The sequence below is a fragment of the Heterocephalus glaber genome, unplaced genomic scaffold (genome assembly GCF_053883595.1).
Source record: "Heterocephalus glaber isolate CG9 unplaced genomic scaffold, H.glaber_assembly_v1.0 deba00001504, whole genome shotgun sequence".
NCBI classification, from domain to species: domain Eukaryota; kingdom Metazoa; phylum Chordata; class Mammalia; order Rodentia; family Bathyergidae; genus Heterocephalus; species Heterocephalus glaber.
The window spans coordinates 71569118-71591459 of NW_028258324.1; the positions used below are offsets into that span (position 1 = coordinate 71569118).

At 50.9% G+C, this 22342-nt stretch overlaps 2 protein-coding genes across 9 annotated transcripts; both read left to right on the forward strand.

Moving 5' to 3' along the window:
- Positions 1-1665: 1665 nt before the first annotated feature.
- Positions 1666-9440, forward strand: Nme6 (NME/NM23 nucleoside diphosphate kinase 6). 8 transcript variants are annotated; one of them, XM_087186838.1, is made up of 7 exons: positions 4022-4418; positions 5090-5217; positions 6605-6707; positions 7382-7484; positions 7958-7997; positions 8208-8368; positions 8822-9440. In XM_087186838.1, the coding sequence occupies exons 3-7, from the start codon at positions 6618-6620 to the stop codon at positions 8998-9000; spliced, it is 573 nt and encodes a 190-aa protein (XP_087042964.1). In that variant the 5' UTR covers positions 4022-4418; positions 5090-5217; positions 6605-6617; the 3' UTR covers positions 9001-9440. The 8 variants fall into 8 exon arrangements, with proteins under 8 accessions (XP_087042967.1, XP_087042964.1, XP_087042966.1 ...); XM_087186839.1 differs by having other exon boundaries at positions 4024-4418; positions 5090-5197; positions 6611-6707; XM_087186836.1 differs by having other exon boundaries at positions 4031-4418; positions 5090-5197.
- A 10369-nt stretch (positions 9441-19809) lies between these two features.
- Camp (cathelicidin antimicrobial peptide) lies at positions 19810-21031 on the forward strand. Its single transcript, XM_004834939.4, has 4 exons — positions 19810-20090; positions 20353-20460; positions 20578-20649; positions 20849-21031. Exons 1-4 carry the CDS (start codon positions 19827-19829, stop codon positions 20981-20983), a joined length of 579 nt encoding a protein of 192 aa, XP_004834996.1. The 5' UTR covers positions 19810-19826; the 3' UTR covers positions 20984-21031.
- Positions 21032-22342: the final 1311 nt, after the last annotated feature.

Here is a 22342-nt window from a genome sequence, read left to right on the forward strand (position 1 = left end):
CCCCAATAATAACTTAGAAGGACAAAGTTTAACGCATGGAAGACACTTTATTTGTAAAGAGGAGAAGGAAGAGGGAAGAAAGGAGAAGACTATAGCTTCTCTGATAAGAAGAATCAGGGCGGGGCCTCTGGAAAGCTGGAGGACCCCTGGGCCCTTGGTTCCTGGCTGCTTTTACGGGGGCTTGGGGCCCTTCCCCACCGGAATCTCCCGTGACTGGGTTGGCTTCCAGCACCTCTGCCTAAGGCCATGTTTCCCACTGCTCTATGTGCAGCTTCTGTCTTTTGCCAGTACCAGGGATCGAACTCAGGACCTTGCGCTTGTGAGGCAGGCACAGTGTCATGGAGCTACATCCCTGGTGCTCTCCACCCCCATTCTTGTCCTGCTTCCCAGGGGAATTTTTCTAGTGAAGTTTGCTTTTAACTCCTTCTAGCTGGGATTAGCTAGAAGACCTAATGAGGCCCCTATTCTATTCTTGTCAACGCTGACCCTACAGCAGGAGCCCTGGCCCCCACCTGGAACTTGCCATAACCCACTTGGTTCCCCTGCTGTCCTTGGGTTAGACTGGGCCCCTTACCTATGTGTGCATGTCTTTTGGTGGGCTTTGTGTGACTGCCTTGTGCCCTTCTGTCCTTGGCAAGGCCAGCTTTATGGAAGGTCAGCTTAGAGTTGGGAAAGGGATGTGTAGGTATCTACTGTAGTAAAATAGTGACCTAGAGTGAATATATAGATTCAGATGTGTATGCAGCAGCGAGTATATACCGAATAAGAGCTCTCCCCAGAGTTAGTCAGTCTCCCTCCCCATCGGCTCCCCTGCCTTCTACTGGAGGTGGGGAGGGCCGGCTGTCTTGCCCTCTAGCTTCACATGCTTGGCTTTCTCCCCTCTCTCTCCCTCTCTCTCCTCTCTCTCTTATTAGTTCCAAGTCACCTGTGCTACCTTGTATCTTTTTTATCTGGTTTTCTCTTCTCTCTATCCTTGTCCTTGACACTGTTCCCAAGGGAATTTATCTAGTAGAGTTTTGACTCCTACTCAGGATTAGTCAGAAAACCCAAGGAGGCCCTTATCTTGTCTCTCCCTGCCTACAGCCGCTCTTTCCCTGCCCTCTTCTATTTAAATAGTAGAGAGCATTGTTTGGGTCATTTGTCATCTTAGTGGCTTGATGTTTCCTTCTCCCATCTCTGGGAGTCATAGTGTGTTAGCTCCTGACTCGGGACAGATTCAAACCAAACCTGTTGGCGTTGAACTCACTATGAAGCCCAAGCTGGCTTTGAACCTGTGAATCTGTGATCCTCCTGCCTCAGCCTCCTGAGTGCTAGGATTACAGGTGTGCACCCCATACCCTGCAAACAGTTTGGTTTTTTTTTGTACCAGGGATCTAACTTGGGCCCTTGCACTTGCAGGGCAGGCAGCAAAACCACTGAGCTAAACCCCCCACTTCTTAACAACAATCTTTTTTGGGCTGGAGATTTACCTCAGTGGTGCCGCCACCTGCCTTGCAAGCAAAAGGTCCCACATTCAATCCCTGGTTCAGAAAAAAAACAAGAATCTTTTTAAAGTACCAGATATTTTGTGTGTTCATCCTCAAACTACATGTGTCACACCTTGTTCTCTCTGTTCTTTTTTTTTTTTTTTTGGTACCGGGGATCGAACTCGGGACCTTGCACTTGCTAGGCAAGCGCTGGAACCACTGAGCTAAATCTCTGGCCCTGTTCTCTCTGTTCTTAAATAGGTTGTGACCAAAAGACCAGAGAAATCTAAAACAACAGTGCAGTTCCCTCAATGGCAGCATTTACCTGAGGGCTTTGGTCATAACTGAGCTCACTAAGAGTTCTTAGAGTGACGGAGCTTTCAATATATCAGGATCTAGTGTCAGAACTTCCAACCACACAGCAAAAGGGATTCAGAGTTTCAAAGAAAATTTAACTGGGTGCCAGCGATTTAGCTCAGTGGTGCCACTGCCTGCCTCGAAAGCACAAGGTCCCAAGTTCAATCCCCAATCCCGGGTACCAAAAAAAAAAAAAAAAAGGGCCAGGGATTTAGCTCAGTGACACTGCAACTGCCTCAAAAGTGCAAGATCCTAAGTTCAATCCCCAGTACCAAAAAAAATTTTCAAAGAAAACTTACCGGACCATATTACTTGAGTAGTGCCAGCCATAGCAAGGTTTCTAAATATTTCCCCAGTACTAACTAAAGTCTCAAAACAAACTTAAGTACAGTATATTCAAACAGCAGATTATAAAACAGTGTATATGGCATCACCAAGTTATTTTCAAAAATGTGTTAATGTATAGATATCAAAAAGTTGTCTAGAATAGTGTTCACTTAACTGCTGCAATCTCTCTGGAAAAGCTAAGTATATTTTTCTTTCTGTTCAAGAGCATTTTGTTGTTTCCTGAGACAAGGTGTTGCTAGGCAGTTCAGGCTGGCCTTGAACTCCCAGCAATCCTCCTGCCTCACCCCTGAGTGCTAGGATTACAGGTGTGGGACACCAGGACTGCTCAGACAAAGACCTTCAATCAGCCATTTAATAACTGAGAGATAAAGCAATCTATACCTAAAGAGCTAAAAGAAAAGTATGTAAATAGTGTGTGAACAGGCAGAGAACATCAAAAAAGAGAAGAAGCAAATAAAACCTCTGGAAGTGAAAAGTACAATAGTTAAAAAGACAAATTCAGGGGCTGACTAGCAGTGTTACACAGCAGAGGAAAGAAGCTGTGAGCTTGGGGCTAGATATCATCCAGCCTGAGGCACAGAAAGGAGAAGGCTCCAGGAAGTACTGTATTGGGAGACACTTCTAAGAGCTGAGAGAGTCACTGTATAGAAGAGAAAATACTCAAAGAAGGCTACAGGGAAAATGGACCCTTCTCTATTGCTGGTGAGAATGTAAATATAACTGTTATGGAAATCAATATGGAGATTCCTCAAAAAACTAAAACTAGTTACCCAGCTAACCCAGCTGTTCCCCTTGTAGAGATCTTCTTGAAAGAGTTAAAGACATCATATTACAGTGATCCACACATACCCACGTTTATAGTAGCACAGTTCACAATAACTAAACCCTGGAAGCAGCCTACATCCATCAACAGATGAATGGACAAAGAAAATGTGGTATTTATACACAATGGAGTACTACTCCACCATAAAGAGGAACAAACTTCAGTCACTGTAGGAAAATGGATGAACCTTGAGACCATAATGTTAGATGAAATAAACCCACACAAACTTAAAATATCTCATGCTTTCTCTTATATGAGAAACTGAAAGCATAAACTAAAGAGTAAAAATTTAAAAAGATAATACAAAAAGCGGGGGATTTAGGCCAGTGGCACCACGCCTGGCTTGCAAGCACAAGGTCCTGAGTTCGATCCCCGGTAACAAAATAAAACAAAATAAAGGATAATAGGAAGCCGGGCATGATGGTGCACACCTGTAGTCCCAGAACTTGGCAGGCTGAGGCAGGAGGATCACCAGGAGTTCAAGGCCAGCCTGAGCTACATAGTGAGTGCAGGGTCAGCCTGAAGAACATAGTGAGACCCTGTCTCAAAAAAGGAAATAGATCTTTCTCAAATAGGACGATGATCAAGGGATGGAGCAAGGGCCGAGGATTTAACTCAGTGGTTCTGCTGCCTGCCTCACAAGCGCAAGGACCCGAGTTCGATCCCCGGTACCAAAAAAACAAACAAACAAAAAAAAGAGATGGAGCGAAAGGGGAAGGAGAGGGGATGAAAAAGGAATTCAGATGTGTTATGTGCATGCACCAACTCCACACAAGGAATGTAGACATCATGTACTGCAAACACTAATTTTTTAAAAAATACAGTACTCAAAGAAGTACTAATTGACAGGTGACATCGTTTTTTGGAGTTTTAGTTTGGTTTGGTTTTGGTTTTTAGAGACAGGGTCTCGATACCATAGTTCAGGCTGTCCCTGAACTCACTTTGTACCCCAGCCTGGCCTTGAACTCCAGCTGATCCTCCTGCCTCAGCCTCCCAAGTGCTAGGATCACAGGCGTGCGCCACCACGCCAGGCAAGAAAACAGTACCACACCTAACCTGTCACCAGTCTTCTGGTCACACCTCCTACAACGGAGGACCCCTCTCCGTTCCCAGCGTCACCATCGCCTCCATGCATCACACTACACATCTGGAGCCCTCGACTTCTCATTTCCTCAGCAGGACTACCTCAGGTAACCCATTCCTACGCTGACACCAGAGAACCTATCCACACCGGCAGAACTCGGCCCTGGCCAGACCCACAGCGGACCCACTCCTTTCCTGGTCTGGTCTGTGGCCCCACGGTTGCTAGGCAACCATGCGAAGACCCTTAGGAGGGCTGCCTGACCGAACGCCTGAAGGACCCCTAGAGACCGTCCAGGTTGACCAGCGCAGTGCCTGGTGGCCCTAAGTGGCGAGAGACCCAGGTGAGCAGGACGCGGAGTCCGGTCCAAGTAGCCGGGAGCGTCGGATGGGTTTTGTCCCCGAATACGAGGGCCCGGTGTAGCGCAGCTAAGGCCTGGAGAAGTCGGGGCGGGGCGGGAGCCTGGGCGTGGAGGCGTAGCTGCAGAAGGGTCCGAGCCCTTGCCGCGCTCGGGGACGCGGGGCTCCGGGTGGTTTCTCCCCGGGTGGGCGCGCGTGTGTGTGTATGGTGGGGGTTGAGACAGGGTCTCACTATGTAGCCCAGGCTGGCCTCGAACTTGCAGTGATCCTCTTGTCTCAGCCTCCTGAATGTTGGGATTACAGGCTGCGCCACCATGTCCGGCCCTCTGGAACTTTTAAAGTGTAATTTTCTGATGAGTGATCTTCAAATTGAGCATTTTTCTTGACTTGGTAACATTTGTTTCAAACCAAACACCAAGACAGCCAACCCTGAGGCTCGGGGGAAAGGACCTAAGTCCCGCCCTCCTCGAGTCACGTGTCTTCCCCGGGAAGGGAAAGGCCCAGGAGGCGGGAGCAGGAGGAAGTTAAGGGGCTTGGGGTTAGGGACCATCCACAGCTTGCTTGACTGTGATAAGTGAGGCTTTGAGGTTTTAGAGGTTGAGGAGAGGAATCATATGATCCGCTGCGCATTAACAATCCTTCATTTCGGCTGCAGAGAGAACAGATTTCCAGGGTGACAAGATCTGAAGCCAGGAAACCAGAGAGGAGGCTGTTGCGGGAGGCCAGAAGGACCGGCGAGATAGCAGTTGAAAGAGAAATTTATGTGGGTTTCAGATACATTTGGTACGGCGGGGAGGGGGGGACGGGGACCAGGTAGAATGGTTAGGCTTACCCTGTACGCGGAGGTTGGGCCTGGCTTCGTGGTTTGCCTGGGACATCCAGTAGAAAGCCCTAGAAAGGACAAGAATAGTTTCTGTCTTTGGGCGGGACCCTAGCACCATGGCCAAGATGATGGTCCGGCCCTCTTCAGACTGAAAAGACAGATGTCCAGACTTTGTCCGTGGGTGCGTTCGCAGAAGCCTCCTCAGCAGTTCCTGGCAAATTAGAGATTTATTGAGATAATATTTTGAGATCTAGTCTTTACTCCTGCAGAGGTGATCAATTTTTTACATGTGAATAGAGCTTCATAGTTGGAAGAGACCTCAAATTCTTAGTTCAGCAATGATTGCGTAGTGGCCTATAATCCTAGCAGGCTGGGAGGCTGAGGAAAGAAGATTGCAAATCTGAGCTCAACCTGGGCAGCTTAGATGTCTGAAGGAAATACTGTCTCAAAAATTTTTTTTAGGGCGGGGGATTTAGCTCAGTGGCAGCACGCATGTCTCACAAGCACAAGGTCCTGAGTTCAATCCCTGATACCAAAAAAAATTTTTTTCTTTAAATCTTTAAGGGCTAGGGATGTACCTCAGTGCAAAGGCCCCTGGGTTCAAGCCCTAGTTCCATTAAAAAAAAAAAAAAAAAAAAACTTAGTCTAGTTTATAGGCTATTTTTATGTTTGCTATGTCTTTCCACAAGTATCTGTTGAGCTGTTATACCATGTTAGGGGCCAGGAATACAGACTAGAAGATTATATGGTATATGGGTTCACTGGTCAGTGAAATTGGTTGCACTCTGGGGTACCAGGCACTGTCTCAGCTGCTTCGCATAGAAAAGGGCCAGGCCCTGGCCTTGATGTCTCCAAATCTGGCCCCTGAGGACACTGAGTATATTAACAGCTTTGATTCATGGAAGGGATATTCTCTCCTGTCCAAAATATTAGACCAGAGATGGTGTGTGTCCAGCAGATGTACTGGTATCCAGCTTGAATTGAGTTTTTGTTTGTTTGGTTTGGTTTGGTTCGGTTTGGCTTTTTGAGACCGTGTCTTGCTATGTAGCCCAGGCTGGCCTCAAATTCATGGTGATCCTCCTGCCTCAGCCTCCCAGAATCACAGATGTGTGCCACCACACCTGGCTATTTAAGCTTATTTCTCTTGAGTGGGCAACGCTGGTGCCCTTACAGTGGCACCAGCCCGAGTGTACTCCTTCCTGCAATCCCAGTAAACGTTTGTGTGTGTGTGTGTGTGTGGCCCTGCACTGCAGCTGTGAGGCGCCCTATGCTGTGAGCATGGCAGGCGTGGGGTGCTGTCTACCATGTACAGCTATGCAGCTTCCCTCACCCGACTCTCCTGTCCAGTGGCAGAGGTGACATGATGTCCATCTTGCGAAGCCCCCAGGCTCTCCAGCTTACCCTCGCCCTGATCAAGCCGGATGCTGTTGCCCACCCACTTATTCTGGAGGTAAGGACAAGACCCAGCCTCTGGTGTCTTCCTGGGGAGGCTGCTGTCCCAGGGGCTCCAAGGCCACTTGTGACTGACAGCACATCCTGTGCCTCTGCACAGCAGCCTGGGACCTGGACCCTGATCCTAAGAGACTGGATGTCCTTTGGGGACCTGAGCAGATCCAGATCTAAGAAAGGGCCCAGTCCAGCTTAAAAGTAGTGTCTGTGTGTTCACTCCCCACGGCAGTGTAGCATTGCTGCAAGTGAGTCATCGCTCAGAGTCCCATGGGCACAGCCAGGCCGTCTCCTTAGCCTCTTATCTAGGTGTCTGGGAGAATCTGCTTCCAGGTCGGTGGCCAGTCCGCTAAGGTTTGGGCAGCTTCCTGTAATGACAGGGCTGATCCGCAGCTTTGAACACTGCATTGAGATAGTTGCGCTTCGGGCCAGAGAGCGCTGTGTACATACAGAGCTTCTGATTGATCGAGTGTGATGGTTGGAAAGAGACTCCAGATAGGACTGTTGCTATGACTTTCGGTGGTGGCCTGCGCACTCGGTCCTGTGGGCTCGAGGGCTGCAAACAGCACCCCTGTCCCCTACCCCCGAGGTTCTCACACTGCTGTGACTTTGGGTCTGGACCCTGCCGTGCGTCAGCCTGGGCCTCTGGCTGACTCTGCCTCCGGCCCTGTCTGTCAGGCTGTTCACCAGCAGATCCTGAGCAACAAGTTCCTCATCGTGCGCACTCGAGAGCTGCTGTGGAGGAAGGAGGACTGCCGGAGGTTCTACCGGGAGCACGAGGGTAGGAGGCAGGGGCCCGCCCGGGAGGCTGCTCAGCCCAGGCTTCCTGGCGTGTGCACTGCAGCCAGGCCCCAAAGCCTTGGTTTATACTGAGCTTCTTGTGATCATCAGTATTTGATATTCCTGGGAAGGTAGCATCTCATAGTTGCAACCGGAAGCCTCCTCATTTTACATCCAGTAATTAACACTTAGTGAATGTTTGCTCCGTCAGCCATTGCTTGATGCCCGTTGTTTCATGTATTCTCCCATCACCCTTGAAGGCGAGTACCTCACATCAGCTGTACCTGTTAGGAAGCTGAGCAAGGGCTGAGTGACTTAGTTACTGACCAGAACTGCTCGGGTTGTTGGTGTCAAAGCATGCGGATTCAGACCTGGGGTGTCAGGCTGCAGGATCCTTATTGCTCTCTCTGAAGTGGTGTTTGCTACTCAGGGTGAGGGCTAGGAGTGTCGTGACCAAGTCCTCTTTCTTTGCAGGGCGTTTTTTCTACCAGCGCCTGGTGGAGTTCATGGCCAGGTACCTGTCACTGTGCTCCTTCGTCTGTCTTCTCTGCCCAGTGGTCACTGTGCCAGGGACGGGGAGAGGATGGTGGAGCATTGCCTAGCAACCATTTGGCCAGGAGCCCTTGGACACAGACCCGCAGGCACACCTTGTGCCGAATTCCTGCCTGCGCACGGCCCACTCCTAGGCCAGCGGCCGGCCCCTGACACGTTCCTCTTCCTCCAGCGGGCCCATCCGAGCCTACATTCTCGCCCACAAGGACGCCATCGGGCTCTGGAGGACGCTAATGGGACCCACCAGGGTGTTCCGAGCCCGCCACACGGCCCCAGACTCCATCCGAGGGAGTTTTGGGCTCACTGACACCCGCAACACCACCCACGGCTCAGGTCAGTCTTCCTCCCTCCCACAGCCAGGTGAAGAATGGAGCAGGGCATAGTGGTGCAGGCCTGACATCCCAGCACTCTGGTAGGCTGAAGCAGGAGGATCGCAAGTTTGGGCCCAGCCTGGGTGTCTTAGTGGCTTAATGAGACCCTGTCTCAAAATTTAAAATTAAAATAAGGGCTGGGAGTACAGCTCAGTGCAAAGGCCCTGGGTTCAATCCCTAGTACTACAAAAAAAGGAAAAGTCTTGGAGGGTGGGCTGCATGGTACAGTTGGCAGCTAGGTCCTGCCATCGAGCTTGCTTCCTGTGTTCATTTCTGGCCCTGTGGGGCCACCTCGGCTGGTGTGGCCCTGGGCTTTCTCTGTCCCACCCGGGCAGGAGTGCAGGCAGGAGAGAAGGCTCAGGTTCTGGCCCAGGGAAGCCCCTCACCTCCACCTGCATGCGCTGTGTCCCCCCAGACTCTGAAGCATCAGCCAGCAGGGAGATCGCAGCCTTCTTCCCGGACTTCAGCGAGCAGCGCTGGTATGAGGAGGAGGAACCCTGGCTGCGCCACGGCCCAGTGCACTACAGTCCCTTGGGCGGCGTGCACTGCATGGCCAGACGGCCTGGGCCAGCTGGGGCTGACTGTGCACAGTGACAGCAGTGCCCTGACCTGTGCTCCTCTGCCTCGGCCCGGCGTTTTCTCGTAGGAGCAGGAAGCCTGGGCTGGTGGCGAAGCTGCCAGGCACCACCAGCTGCCAGAGGGTCTGGCTCGTCGCGGCTCACCCTCCGGGACCTGGCTCTTCATCTACCTCTTCTCTGGAACACTTGTGGTGCCTAAGAAGGAGGATTTTTCTCTTGCTGAGAGCCACTCCTTCCTCGAGGTCTTGCCTGGGATACACAGCACCTCCAGAAGCTCTGCCTGGCTGTCTTCCTTAATGAAGTCAGCGTGGGCTGGGCATAGTGGTCCACGCCTGTCATCTTAGCACCCGGGAGGCTGAGGCAGGAGGATCACCAAGAGTTTGAGGCCAGCCTGAACTACATATCGAGACCCTGTCTCACCCCTCCAAAAGCAAGAAAATGTGTTGCTTAAAACAATAGTGGTTTTTTTCCTCCATGTCTGTGGGGTGGTGGGCGATTCTGCTGATACTTCTGCACACACTCGTGTGACTGTGTCCACCAGGGTCTCCTGGCCTTTTATCCTGAGCTAAGCGATAACACTGTCGTGTTAGGGCTCCAGGAGGGTGGAGCCCATTCAAGAGTATGACACTTGGGTCACTGATGTTTCCTTGTCCAAAGCAGGTCAGACACCTTCTGCCCGGCTCTGAAGGCGTCCGCTGGGCACGCGGGCTCCCATCCATGGTGCTGCGGAAGGTGCCGCTTCCCATCAGGCCCCTCTCCTGGGTGCCTTGGTCATCAGTCTCTGCCACCTCCCTTTCTTCTCTGGAAAGCTCCTCTCCTCAGAAGCAAATCCATGTGGTGCCTGTCTTTGGACACATTCGGCCTCCTCCTCTCAGCTGAGTCTCAGGTCCTCCTCTCAGCATAGCCAGGCCGCACCGGTGCCTCCCTGATGGGCTCACCCCACTTCCTCACCATGTCTTCAGTCCAGGTTCAGCACCCAGGAGTGAGCCAGGTGTGGTGGCCCACACCTGTAATCCCAGCATTCGGGAGGCAGAGCCAGGGGACCCCAAGTTCAAGGCTAGCCTGAGCAATATAGTGAGACCCTGTCTCCAAAAAAAACTTCCACAACTGAAATCCAGAACTAAATTGAGTTCCAGCTCTAATTTCTAAGAGCCAGTTCCAAGGTCATGTATGATCCATTATGTGTCCCAGAACAAGGTTCGGTTCTGAAGTCCTCCGTGCTAAGGTCCAGGGCCTAAGTGGGAGGAGAAGGCCCGGGTCTGTGGCCCAGGGGCGCCCCTCGGAGGGCTGAGGGCGGGCTCTGACATCAGGCCCAGGTCTGAACCAGTGACTGCCGGCGTGGTGCATAGATTGAGCTGCTGGTCCACAGCCCAGCGTGCGGCAGTGACCGGAAGCTACTGCTTCACATCCATGGGTGGGGTTGTGCTGCCCCCCAAATCCATGTATCAAAGTCCTAACCCCAAGTGCAGCCGAATGCGACCTTCCTTGGAAACGGTGACTGCAGATGCACTTAGGGTGAGGTCACCCTGGGGAGTGAGCCCTGCTACAGCGCGACTGACATCCTCAAAGGGGAAGCAGATCGGAAGGATGCCCTCAGCGGGAAGACGTGGGGTGGTGCCCCCCCACCAGAGAAGGCCCAGCTGCCGGAAGGCGGTCTGGGTCTAGAATGTCCCCTAAGGGTCCCCATATTACAGTCCTGGTCCCCGCTGGTGCTACTGGGACATGGCGGGGCCCAGTGGAAGGTCTTCACGTCACGGGGGGGTGCGCTTGAAGGGGACAGTGAGAGCCCAGGCTCCTTTCTCTCCTTTCCTCTCCCCGGCCATGAAGCGAGCAGATCTGCTCTCCTGTGATGGGTTCTCACCACAGCCCAGAGGATTGAGGCTGCCAGTTGTGAACTGAAGCGTCCAACCGGGAGCCAAAATGAACCTTTCCTCTTTGTACGCTGACTCTCAGCTGTACGTTATAGTAACAGTAAGCTGACTGACACTGTGAGACACTAACTTTTTTTTAAAGGAAAACATTTATTGGCGGGCTAGGGATTTAGCTCAGTGGTGCCGCCGCCTGCCTCACAAGCGCAAGGACCCGAATTCGATCCCCGGTATGAAAAAAAAGAAGTATGGTCTCAAGGTGCATCCACTTAGCTAAAAATGTCTCAAACTCTTTATGTCAGAGTAGTACTCCATTGTATAAAAAAAAAACCACATCTTAACCATTCCTTGGTTGAATGGGCATTTGGGCTGTTTCCAAGATTTAGCTATTACAAACTGTGCTGCTATACACATGGGTGTGCACGTATCACTGTGGTATGATGCTTTTAATTCTTTCAGGAAGATTACCATGAAGGGAAATAGCTGGGTCAAATGAAACCTCTAGTTTTAGCTTTTGAGAAATCTTAACACTGATTTCCACAGTGGTTGCACCAGTCTGTGCTCCCACCAGCAGTGGAAAAAGATTCCTTTTTCCCCACAGCCGCTCCAGAATTTGTTATTGGTTGATTTCTTGATAGCAGCCATTCTTTCTGCAGTGAGATGGAATCTCAGTATTGTTTTAATTTGCATCTGTTGAATGACCAGTGATGTTGAACATTTTTTCATATATTTATTTGCCATTTCTACTTCTTCATCTCAGAAGTGTCTGTTTCATCTTATTTATTTTTTGGTACCAGGGATTGAACTCCAGTCCTTGGGCTTTCGAGGCAGGCAGTGGAACCACTGAGCTAAATCTCCAGCCGGTGAGAAGTGTCTATTTCAGATGCCCATTTTTGGATTGGGTCATTAAATTTGGGGAGTCTGATTTTTTTGAGTTCTTTATATATTCTATCTATTTCTCCTTTGAGGAACAACTAGCAAATTTTTTTCCCACATTGTGGGTTGTTTCTTCACTCTGTTGGTGGTTTCTTTTGCTGTGCAAAAGCTTTTGTTGTTTTGTTGTTGTTTTGGTGCCGGGGATCGAACTCAGGACCTTGCGCTTGCAAGCCAGGCGGCGGAACCACTGAGCTAAATCCCCGGACCTGCAAAAGCTTTTTAATAAGATGAGATCCCAGTTGTTGATTCTTTGTGATCATTCCTTTGTGATCGGGTTTTGTTCATAAAGTCTTTGCCTACACCAGTGTCTTCAACAGTTCTACCTATTCTACCAGTAGATTTAGGGTTTCTGTTTTAATATTTAGATATTTGATCCATTTTGATTTGAATTTAGTCCATGGTGAAAGATGAGTCTAGTTTTAATCTTTGGCAAGTGGAAAGCCAGTTTTTCCAGCACCATTTTTTTTTTTTTTTTTTTGCACTGGAGATCGAACTCAGGACCTTGCACTTGCAAGAGGCAAATGGTGGAACCACTAAGCTAAATCCCCAGCCCTCCAGCACCATTTATTAAAGAGCCTATCTTTCTTCCATTGAAGGTGTTTGGCTCCTTTGTCAAAGACAAGGCAGCTGAGTATGTTCGGAGTTGTTTCTGAGTCTTCTAATCTGTTCCATTGATCCTTGGGTCTGTTTGTTTTGCCAGTACTGTGCTGTTTTTAATCACAGTAGCTTTGCAGTATAATCTCAGACTCGGGATTGTGATGCCCCCGCCTTGCCTTTGTTACCCAGAATTACTTTTGCTATTCTAGATCTCTTCTGGGAGAACTAATTTTTTTTTTTTGGTACTGGGGATCGAACTCAGGACCTTGCGCTTGCAAGGCAGGTGCTGGAACCACTGAGCTAAATCCCTGGCCCTGGGAGACACTAATTTTTTGGTCATTAAACCCACCCAATTTGTGATACTTTGTTACAGTAACAGCAACCTAATGCCATATATAAAACCCAAGATCTAGTTTGAGGGCCAAGGTCCAGGAACACAGTCAAGGTTTGCAAACAACTTACAGAAATAAGGTCAGGTCCGAGAGCCTAGAAAATGCAATCAAAGACTGAGTTCTAAGATTGTAGTTGAACACACAGATCAATGTCCAATGTCTAGGTCAGCTTGCAGGATAAATTCCAAAGACCAAATAAAAGGTTCACCCACATCCACTCCATGGATCCACTCCATGTCTAGTTGGTCCTCTCTAAAGAACTGGGGAAATCCAGGTCCAAGCCATGGGTGCCACATACATGAGCATACATGTGAGGTCCCTGACTGTGACCTCAATCAGGTCTAGGGATACGTGTGAGGTGCGAGGTCCAGAGCCGAAGGACAGTGCCACAGTGCCTTTCAACAACCAGATGTGCAAGGCCAAAGCTCAAAGGCCAGGTCCCTGTGTTTTCATTTTTTGCTGTTTTTCAGAAAGCAAAAAGCCAATTTTTTTTTTTTTTTTTTTTGATGGTACTGGGGATCTAACCCAGGGACATTGTACCACTGAGCCTCCTCCCCAGCCCTTTTCATATTTTATTTTGAGGCAAGGTCTCACAGAGTTACCCAGGCTGGCCTCCTGCCTTAGCCTGCCAAATAGCTGGGATTCCAGGAATGTAGCACTGTATCCAGCTGAAAAGTGAATCTTTTAATTCATTTGGAACTGTGAGAGCCCCAAAGAGTTAGAACAATATTGCAAAAGGAAAAGAGTTGGAGCATTCACACTTCCTCATTTGGAAGCCTGTTACAAAGCCACCATAATCAAAACAGTGTGGTACTGGCATAAGGATACGTGCATAAACCCGTGGAATAAAACTGAGAGTTTAGAAATAAACATCTGCTGGGCATGGTGGTACATGCCTGTAATCCCAGCAGGCTGGGAAACCAAGCAGGAGGACTGCAATTTTGGGTCCAGCTTGCAGAAAGAAAGGAGAAAGAAGAGGAGGAGGGGGGCCGGGGATTTAGCTCAGGGGTTCCGCCACCCACCTCGAAAGCACAAGGTCCTGAGTTCAATCCCCGGTACCAGAAAAAAAAAGAAGAGGAGGGGACAAATAAACATGTATGACCAATTGATGTTTTTCAGAGAATTCCAAGACTTTCAATGGGGGAAAAAATCATCACTTTAACAAATGGTAGTGAGACAACTGGATAACCACTCACAAAAGAATGAAACTGAACCCCTGCTTCACACCATATACAAAAATTAACCGAAAACAGGGGCCGGGGATTTAGCTCAGTGGTTTCACCGCCTGCCGCACAAGCGCAAGGACCTGAGTTCTATCCCTGGTAACCCCCCCAAAAGAAAATTAACTGAAAACAGCTGGGCATGGTGGTGTGCACCTGTAATCCCAGCACTCAAACTGAGGCAGGCCAGGGATTTAGCTCGGTGGTTCTGCCACCTGCCTTGAAAACACAAGGTCCTGAGTTCGATCCCCAGTACCAAAAAAAAAAAAAAAATTAACTGGAAACAGACAGACAACCTGAATATAAGAGCTAACACAATAAAACCATTAGAAGAAAACTGAGGTTAATCTTCATGGCCTTGATTTGGCAATGGATTCTTAGATTTGACACACAAACCAAGAGTAACAAAAGAAGAAAAATAGATAAATTGGATTTCTTCAAGATTAAAAACATTCATGCATCAAGGTAAACTATCAAGAATGTGAGGGGGGGCGGGGATTTACCTCAGTGGTTTCGCCGCCTGCTGTGCAAGTCCAAGGACCCGAGTTCCATCCCCAGTACCAAAAAAAAAAAAAAAGAATGTGAGGCTACAACCAGAGAATGGGAAAAAATATTTTTCAGTCATATATCTGATAAGGGTTTAAGATTCAGAATATATTTTTATGGAAGGCTGAGGCAGGAGGATCACCACCAGTTCAAGGTGGGGATTTAGCTCAGTGCCTCGCAAGCGCAAGGTCCCGAGTCTGATCCCCCGTACCAAAAAATTAAAAAACAAAACAAACAAAAAACATCTGAGTGTTGCCAAGCATGGTGCCAAATGCCTGTAATCCCAGCAGTGGGGGAGCTGAGGCAGGAAGATGGTCACAAACTCAAGACCAGCCTGAACTACAGAATGAGGCCCTGCCTCAAAAAACCAACATGGGCGCCAAAGATTTAGCTCAGTGGTGCTGCTGCCTGCTGCCTGCCTCACAAGCACAAGGTCCTCGAGTTTGATCCCTGGTACCAAAACAAAAAAAACAACGAAAAAACTATAGCAGTTTAAAACATAGATCTATATGGGCTAGGGATTTAGCTCAGTGATTCTGCCACCTGCCTCACAAGTGCAAGGTCCTGAGTTGGATCCCCGGTACACACACACACACAAAATAGATGTATAAAAAGAAATGAGCCCTGGAAATGACACCAATGAAGGTAAATTTCCCTTTTTCCTCTCTTTGTAGGATGAGGACAGAACCCAGGGCCTCATGCATGCTAGGCAAGCACTGTGCCATGGAGCCACACTTTTCTCAACTGTTATTGCCCTATATGTCAGCCTGACCAACTGAAGGAAAACAGTACCAATTGAGTGTGTGGTTATAGAGCATGTGAAAGAAAATGTATGAAAACATTAAGAAAAATGTGTGAGCAACAAAAGTTGGGAAAGAGAGGAGAAGACAGTTTCAGGGTGTGCTGTCATCCATGCATGCTGGGAGTGCCTCAAGATACCCACTGAAGCCATGGGATTATATCTGACACGTGATCAATAATACGCAAATCCTGGGGCAACTGCTTAAACATGTTTTAAACGGAAGTATAAACAAGAAACCAAAAAAAACCCCAATAAACCAAAAGCAGATATGAAAAACACTCTCACAGAAGCATTCAATGCAGCCAGGTGTGTTGGCACAGGCATGTAATCCCAACACACCAAGAGGCTGAGGCAGGAGGATCCCAAGCTGAAGCCCAGCCTGGGCAAATCAGTGACTTAGGGAGACCCTATTTAAAACATAAATGAGGGCCAGGGATTTAGCTCAGTGGTGCCACTGCCTGCCTCACAAGATCAAGATCCTGAGTTCGATCTCCAGTACCAAAGGAAAAAAAAAACATAAATGAAGGGCTGGGGATGGAGCCCTGGGTGAAGGCCCTGGGTTCAATCCTCAGTATTGCGACAGAAAAAAACAAAATCCAAAGGAAGCCACAAAAAGGAGAGGAAAACAGTGTACACTGAATGAAGAGGAAATAGCTACAGGATGGCAGGAAACAATTCACACATGCCAATAAAACTCCCCTAAAAAACACATTTTCACACCTGGGGCCTAGCTGGCAGGGGGACACCTCTCACGATCATGAGGTACGGACCCCTAGAAACAGCCTGACTCCCGCAAGCCTTTCTCACACACACAAACCAATCCAGAGCCCCACACCCACACACCCCGCTTTACTGGACTCTCACATTTGAAAGCCAGGAGCCCCTGCCCTGACTCCCCAGGGTCAGCCCTCAGAAGACTCTCATCAGCTGGGGCCTGGGAGTAGGTGGAGTAGGGTGGCCCCCATGCCTGTGAGCCCAGCACTGGGAGGCTGAGGCAGGAGGATCGTTTTGAGTTTGAGGCTAATCTGAACTATATAGTGAGAGACCCTGTCTCAAAAAGAAAAACAACACACACACAAACTCAGATCAACGGTGCTCCAGGGCCACCTGAAATTATTCACTCTGGCCAATCCAGGCCTGGTCAGGCCCTCACCCAGCCTCACCCATGGCTTCCCAGGAAAACCACAGTTGGGGCTTTGGGAAGCCGCACTCCCTCTGCCTGTGGCTGACCCTACATGGCTGTGGTATGGCCTGTTGGAAACTGGTAGAAAAACTGGTGTTTTTTTCTGAGACGGGTTCACTATGTAGTCCAGGCTGGCTTTGTCCGAGTTCTCTATGTACTTGTGGTGATCCTCCTGACTCAGCCTCCTGATGCTGGGATTGTAGAGGTGCAGTACCAATGCCCAACTTGTCCAGTGCTTTGTTCAGGACAACAAGAACCTGGAAAGAATCTCTGGAAAGAGCCCACGGCTCCCCAGAACCTGGTAACAGAGAGACAGAGATAGAGGATAAAGCTAATGGGACAAAAAGCTCATATAGGTGACTGGATGAAAAGCATATAGAAAAGCAGAATTTGGGGGGAAAAAAAGAAAGAATTTGGGCACTTTGGGTATTTTCTTGCTATTTTCAGTATGTGCAAAATTATTGCCAAATACAAAAAACTTTGTGCCTGGTGTGGTGGTGCACACCTGTAGTCTCAGTATTTGGGAGGCTGAAGCAGGACTGCCTTGCATTCCAGGCCAGCATGGGCTACATAGTGAGTTCAGGGCCAGCCTGAAGTACAAAGGGAGACCCTCCCTCAAACAATAACAACAACAACAAAAACAAACAACAACAAAGAATGCAAAAACAATTTTTAAAGGTATGTCAGGTGTGGTGGTACTGAAGCATAATCCCAGCTACTCAGGAGGCTGAGGCAGGAGGATCACAAGTCCCAGGCCAGCCTGGGCAATTTAGCAAGACTTTGTCTCAAAACAAAGATTTTAAAAGGGCTGTGGCTATAGCTCCATGCAAAGGCCCTGGGTTCAATCCCCAGCAGTGAAAAAGAAAAATCAATAAACAACTGGCCAGCTGCGTGATGTGCAAGGCCTGATGAACCCAGACCCCAGGGCACCACCGGGGCTGTGAAACCGACTTGCGCAGGACCGGCTTCCCCTTCGTCCCCAGGCCCAAGTGCGCAACCAGTGGCTTCATCCAGGCCGCAACCGACCGCGGTGTTCCTTCCGAGCCTCTCAACCTTGGGCCGAGGCCAAGGGCGGCGCCAGGCTGCAGGCCCTGCTCCTCATGCAGAAGCTGGGACCAGAACCCGCCCGGCGGAATCCAGAGACCCCTCCATTCCTTCTTGTTGTTTTGGGCCAGGGTCTCAAACTCACTGAGATCCTCCTGCCTCAGCTGCATGCACCACCACGCCCAGCTAAAACGGGTCCCTCAGGCCCGCCCTTCTCCCAGCTGTCCCCGCACCCCACCCAGCCCGAGCCGTGGTCTCAGAGAACCCTTGCCCGGGAGTCCCCTCCCTCCCTCTCAGGTGGAGGCTGGGACCGGCGCGGCTGGCGCGAGGAGAGCCGGGGTGGCCGTGGGGCAGCCTGCACCTGGGACGTGGGGGCCACCACCAGCGCGGGGGGACAGCGGGCTGCAGCTCAGCCCCAGGCTTCTGGGCTCTGGGTGGGGCTGCATCTGCATCTCCCGGAGAGCGGGAGCTGAGGGGCTGGGCACACTGGGCTGAGGACCCTCGGACTAGAGGGCGCAGCGTGGCGGGGGGCGGCTCATCGGGGACAGCGCGGTGGTCCTGGGAGCCGGAAGTGAGAGGCTGAGAGGCGCAGACTGCTGGCAGTAGGAACTGGGGAGTTGGTGCCTGCCCCTAACGCAGCTCCACCCTTATTTCCTCCTCTCCCCTCGCCTCCCTCCCCCTCCCTCCATGTCTCTGTCCCCTTCCCTTTGCAAAACCTCTAACTCCCTGATACTATGATTTTTTATTTTGCTCCTTGATTTAGGTATGATTTGAGTTTCTCATGTAAGAGGAACCATGCAGCATTTAAGCCTGTGTGTCTGGTTTATTGCAGTTAACCTGATGGTCTCAAGCTGCATCCATTTCCTTACAAGTGACTTAAACTGGGCCAGGGATTTAGCTCAGTGGTTTTGTTGCCTGCTGCGCAAGCGCGAGGACCTGAGTTCGATCCCCAGTACCAAAAAACAAAACAAAACAAACAAGTGACTCAAACTTATCCTTCTTTATGACATGTAGTACTCTGTTGTCTATAACACCACCTCTTCTTTATCCATTCATCTGTTGATGGGCATGTAGGCCCCTTCCAAGATTTAGCTTTTATGAGTTATAACATGGGTATGCATGCATCAGTGTAATATGATGCCTTTAACTCTCAGGAAGATCCCTGAAAGGGAACAGCTGAGTCAAATGGAATTTCTAGTTTTAGTGTTTTGAGGAATCTCCATGCTGATTGCCTTGGTGGTTGTACTAGCTTACACTCCCACCGACAGTGAGAAGGGCTCCTTTCCTCCCGCAGCCTCGCCAGCATTTGTTATTAGTCAATTCCTGATGATGACCATTCTTCCTGGAGGAAGATAGAATCTCAGTGTTCTTTTTGTTTGTTTGTTTCTGTTCTGTACGGGGGATCGAACTTGCGCAGCAGGTGGCAAAACCACTGAGCTAAATCCCCCCCGGCCCCTCAGTGTTGTTTTAAGACAACTAGCTGGGCCTGTAGCCCAGCACTCAGGAGGCTAAGGCAGGAGGACCACAAGTTCAAGCTCAGCCTGGAAAGCTTAGTGACTTGGGAAAACACAAAGGGCTGGGGATGCAGCTCAGGGTGAAGGCCTGGGGTTCAAACCCCAACATCACTGGAGAAAAAGGAGGAGCAGTGGGGAAGCAAGGGACAGGCATCAGGGAGGCTGGGGTGGGGCACTCTCAGGATTGAGGGGTCACCTGGCCCATGGAGCAGGCCAGTCTGCAGGAGCCTAGAGTGCGAAATAGCAGCTCAGCCAGTGTAGAAAACCTTTCCTCAGGCTCAGGGGCCAATGCCGCTTATACACGACTGGGGACAGATTGATTGATTGATTGACACAGGGTTTGGCCTGGAATGCCCAATGACCCTCCTGCCTCAGCCTCCTGAGTGCTGGGATCACAGGCGCTAGCCACCATGCTCTCCTGGGGACATATTTAGACTGAGGAAGGCAGTGGCAGGGGACACAGGAGAGGGGGACAGATGGAGCCCAGGCCCCTCTGGTTGCCACCCCGGGTGGGCCAAGGCAGGACAGGTCCCAGCTCCTCTCCCCTGGGGGGTGCAACCTCTTGAGCAACCCTGGCTGCGGCTGTCTCCCGTGGGGAACCCAGGAGGCTGCCCCCCTGGGAGGTGGCGCAATCTGCTCTTCCCTTTGCACCGCAGCCTGGCATGAGGCAAGCAGGGTTGAGGACAGTGGGCTGGGCGGGAATAAAGGAGGCGTGCGAGGCCAGGGACGCAGCGGGGACCATGGGCACCCGCAGGGACGGCGCCTCCCCGGGGTGCCTGTCACTGCCCTTGCTACCCCTGCTGCTGGGCTCCTTACTGTCCCCCGCCGCCCCCGAGGCCCTCGGCTACCAGCAGGCCGTGGACCGGGCTGTGGCTGACTTCAACCAGCGCTCCTTGTATGCCAGCCTCTTCCGCCTCCTCAGCCTGGACTCGGAGCCCCCGGGGTTGAGCGCTGAACCAGGGCCCTCACTGAGCTGCACCCCAGGCCTTGGTTTGTGTTTTACTGTAAGACAGGTTCTCACTAAGTCACCGGCTTGCCCAGGCTGGGCTCAAACTTGCAGTCTTCCGGCCTCAGGCTCCTGAGTGCTGGGATCACAGGCATGCGCAAATAGGAGCCTGGTGTGGTGGGGCACGCCTGTATTCCTAGCACTCAGGAGACTGAGGCAAGAGGATTTCAAGTTCAAGGCCAGCCTGGGCTACTTAGTGATACCCTAGAGGTGGAGTCAGGGGGCCTGAGCCAAGTCTCTCCACTTTCTCCCCTGACCAGGTTGAGGACCCAGATACCCCAAAGCCTGTGAGCTTCACCGTGAAGGAGACAGTGTGTCCCAAGGCAACACAGCTGCCACTGGAGCAATGTGACTTCAAGGAGAACGGGGTGAGGCTGGGGTCTGCCGCTGGTGGCCACCTCCTGGGAGCTGGGCATGGGGCCCTGGGGTGGGGCTGGGGCTGATGGTGAAGGGGTTTGGGGTGAGCCTGAGCCTCCTGTCCCCAGGTGGTGAAGCAGTGCTCGGGCACGGTCACCCTCGGCCCGGCCAGCAGCGCCTTTGATGTCAGCTGTGACAGGGTGAGCAGGGCAACCGGGCTTCGGGGTGACGGGGGGGAGCACGTGGGGATCGCACAAGGGGCAGGGGGTGCAGGGTTCACCCCGGGTTCCCAGGGTCACCCCGAGGGTCAGCGGGGGTCCCAGGCCTCCTGGGGTCAGGCGGGGTCTAGGCCTGAGCCCAGTGCAGCCCCACAAACACCCGTTTCTTCCCGTTGCACAGGCGCGGCGCTTCAGGCGAACCGTGGGGCTGAGTAAGTTCTTCCGAAAAGCAAGAAAGAAGCTAGGCAAAGGGTTACAGAAAATCAAGAATGTTTTGCGGAAGTACCTGCCTAGACCCCAGTATGCATACGCATAAGAAATAAAGCGTGAAAGCAGTTGCCGAGGCCTCGTGCTTGTCTTGCTTTCTCCCTCTCTCCACGGTGGAGTCCTCAGCTTCAGAGCGGTGTGCGCCTGCGCGTGTGCGTGTGTGTGTGCGTGTGTGTGCCACGGAGGAGGGTGCGACCGTTGTCCTGTCCAGGAGGCCTGGGTGAGGACCAGGACGGCGTCTCCACGCCCCGTGCCAGGCCTTCCGCAGACGCAGGACAGCTGAGGACGGGAGCTCTGCTGCTGCAACCGGTACTTCTAGCGAGCGGGGTGGCATCCAGGCAGGGCCCGCTTGCTGCTCACACTCACAGCGACACAGTGCGGCCTCCCTCTGGGGCTGGAGGAGCAGGCACAGCAGGGTCGGGAAAGTTCTCAGAAGGCTCAGCTCCAAGGAATGCCTTTCCCTGGAAAGCCAGGGCTCCCGGCTTTTCTTCTGGCATGGGACGTGTGGCTGATCCTCAGCAGCCGGGTGGCGGATTTGAATTCAGGGTTGGTAGTCAGGAGTCTGATGGTACTGATCTCCTGTAGGTTAAAAACAAGCAGCAGGGCATGGTGGTGCAGTCAGGAGGCTGAGGCAGGAGGATTGTAAGTTTGAGGCCAGTATGGTCTACAGAGGGAGACCCTGTCTCCAAAAAAGGGGATTCCTCACTCATGGAAGTGTGCAAATAAATCCCCATGCTATTTCTTGGGGCCTTATAATACACAGCTTTTTTTTTGTTTTTTAGTACTGGGAATTGAACCTATTCGGAACTACATCCTCAACCTTTTTTAAAATTTACATTCTGACTTCCTGTTTCCCTCATTTCCTGCTTCCTGTGGCACTCTGCTTTCTTTCTTTCTGCAGAGGATTTAGCTCAGTGGTTTCGCCGCCTGCTGCGCAAGCGCAAGGACCTGAGTTCAATCCCTGGTACCAAAAAAAAAATTTCAGTTCTTTCTTTTTTTTTGGTACCGGAGATCGAACTCAGAACCTTATGCTTGTGCGGCAGGCAGTGGAACCACTGAGCTAAGTCCCGGGCCCATCCTGTGGCACTCTGGATGGAGACCTGAGTGATGAAGATCACTGGTCTGTTAGTCGTGCTCCTCATGGTTTGTGTCCTTTTGTGGTTTAGAAGATGTGATCATGACCTGTGGTGAGCAGTGGCTGTGGGTCAGGGTTTAATGGTGGGATCTTGGAATCCCCAGGAACCCCAGCCCTCTGAACTATAGACAGGAACTCGCTGTGCTGAACTGGAAGGGCGGTGGGTTACTCAGCATTTTTATCCTCTCTCTCATTGTGGAATCAAAACTGAAGTACACTCATGACATATTCTCACTGAAAGTTCAAACATTTATGAACCAGAAAATTCAGATG

Excerpts from the sequence above, each read along its gene's own strand:
- Nme6 (XM_087186838.1), top strand. The coding sequence starts at position 6,618 with ATGATGTCCATCTTGCGAAGCCCCCAGGCTCTCCAGCTTACCCTCGCC. Across the intron at positions 6,708-7,381 it reads CCCACCCACTTATTCTGGAG|GCTGTTCACCAGCAGATCCT; the intron begins GTAAGGACAAGA and ends CCTGTCTGTCAG. Across the intron at positions 8,369-8,821 it reads CAACACCACCCACGGCTCAG|ACTCTGAAGCATCAGCCAGC; the intron begins GTCAGTCTTCCT and ends GTGTCCCCCCAG.
- Camp (XM_004834939.4), top strand. The coding sequence starts at position 19,827 with ATGGGCACCCGCAGGGACGGCGCCTCCCCGGGGTGCCTGTCACTGCCC. Across the intron at positions 20,461-20,577 it reads GTGACTTCAAGGAGAACGGG|GTGGTGAAGCAGTGCTCGGG; the intron begins GTGAGGCTGGGG and ends TCCTGTCCCCAG. Across the intron at positions 20,650-20,848 it reads TTGATGTCAGCTGTGACAGG|GCGCGGCGCTTCAGGCGAAC; the intron begins GTGAGCAGGGCA and ends CCCGTTGCACAG.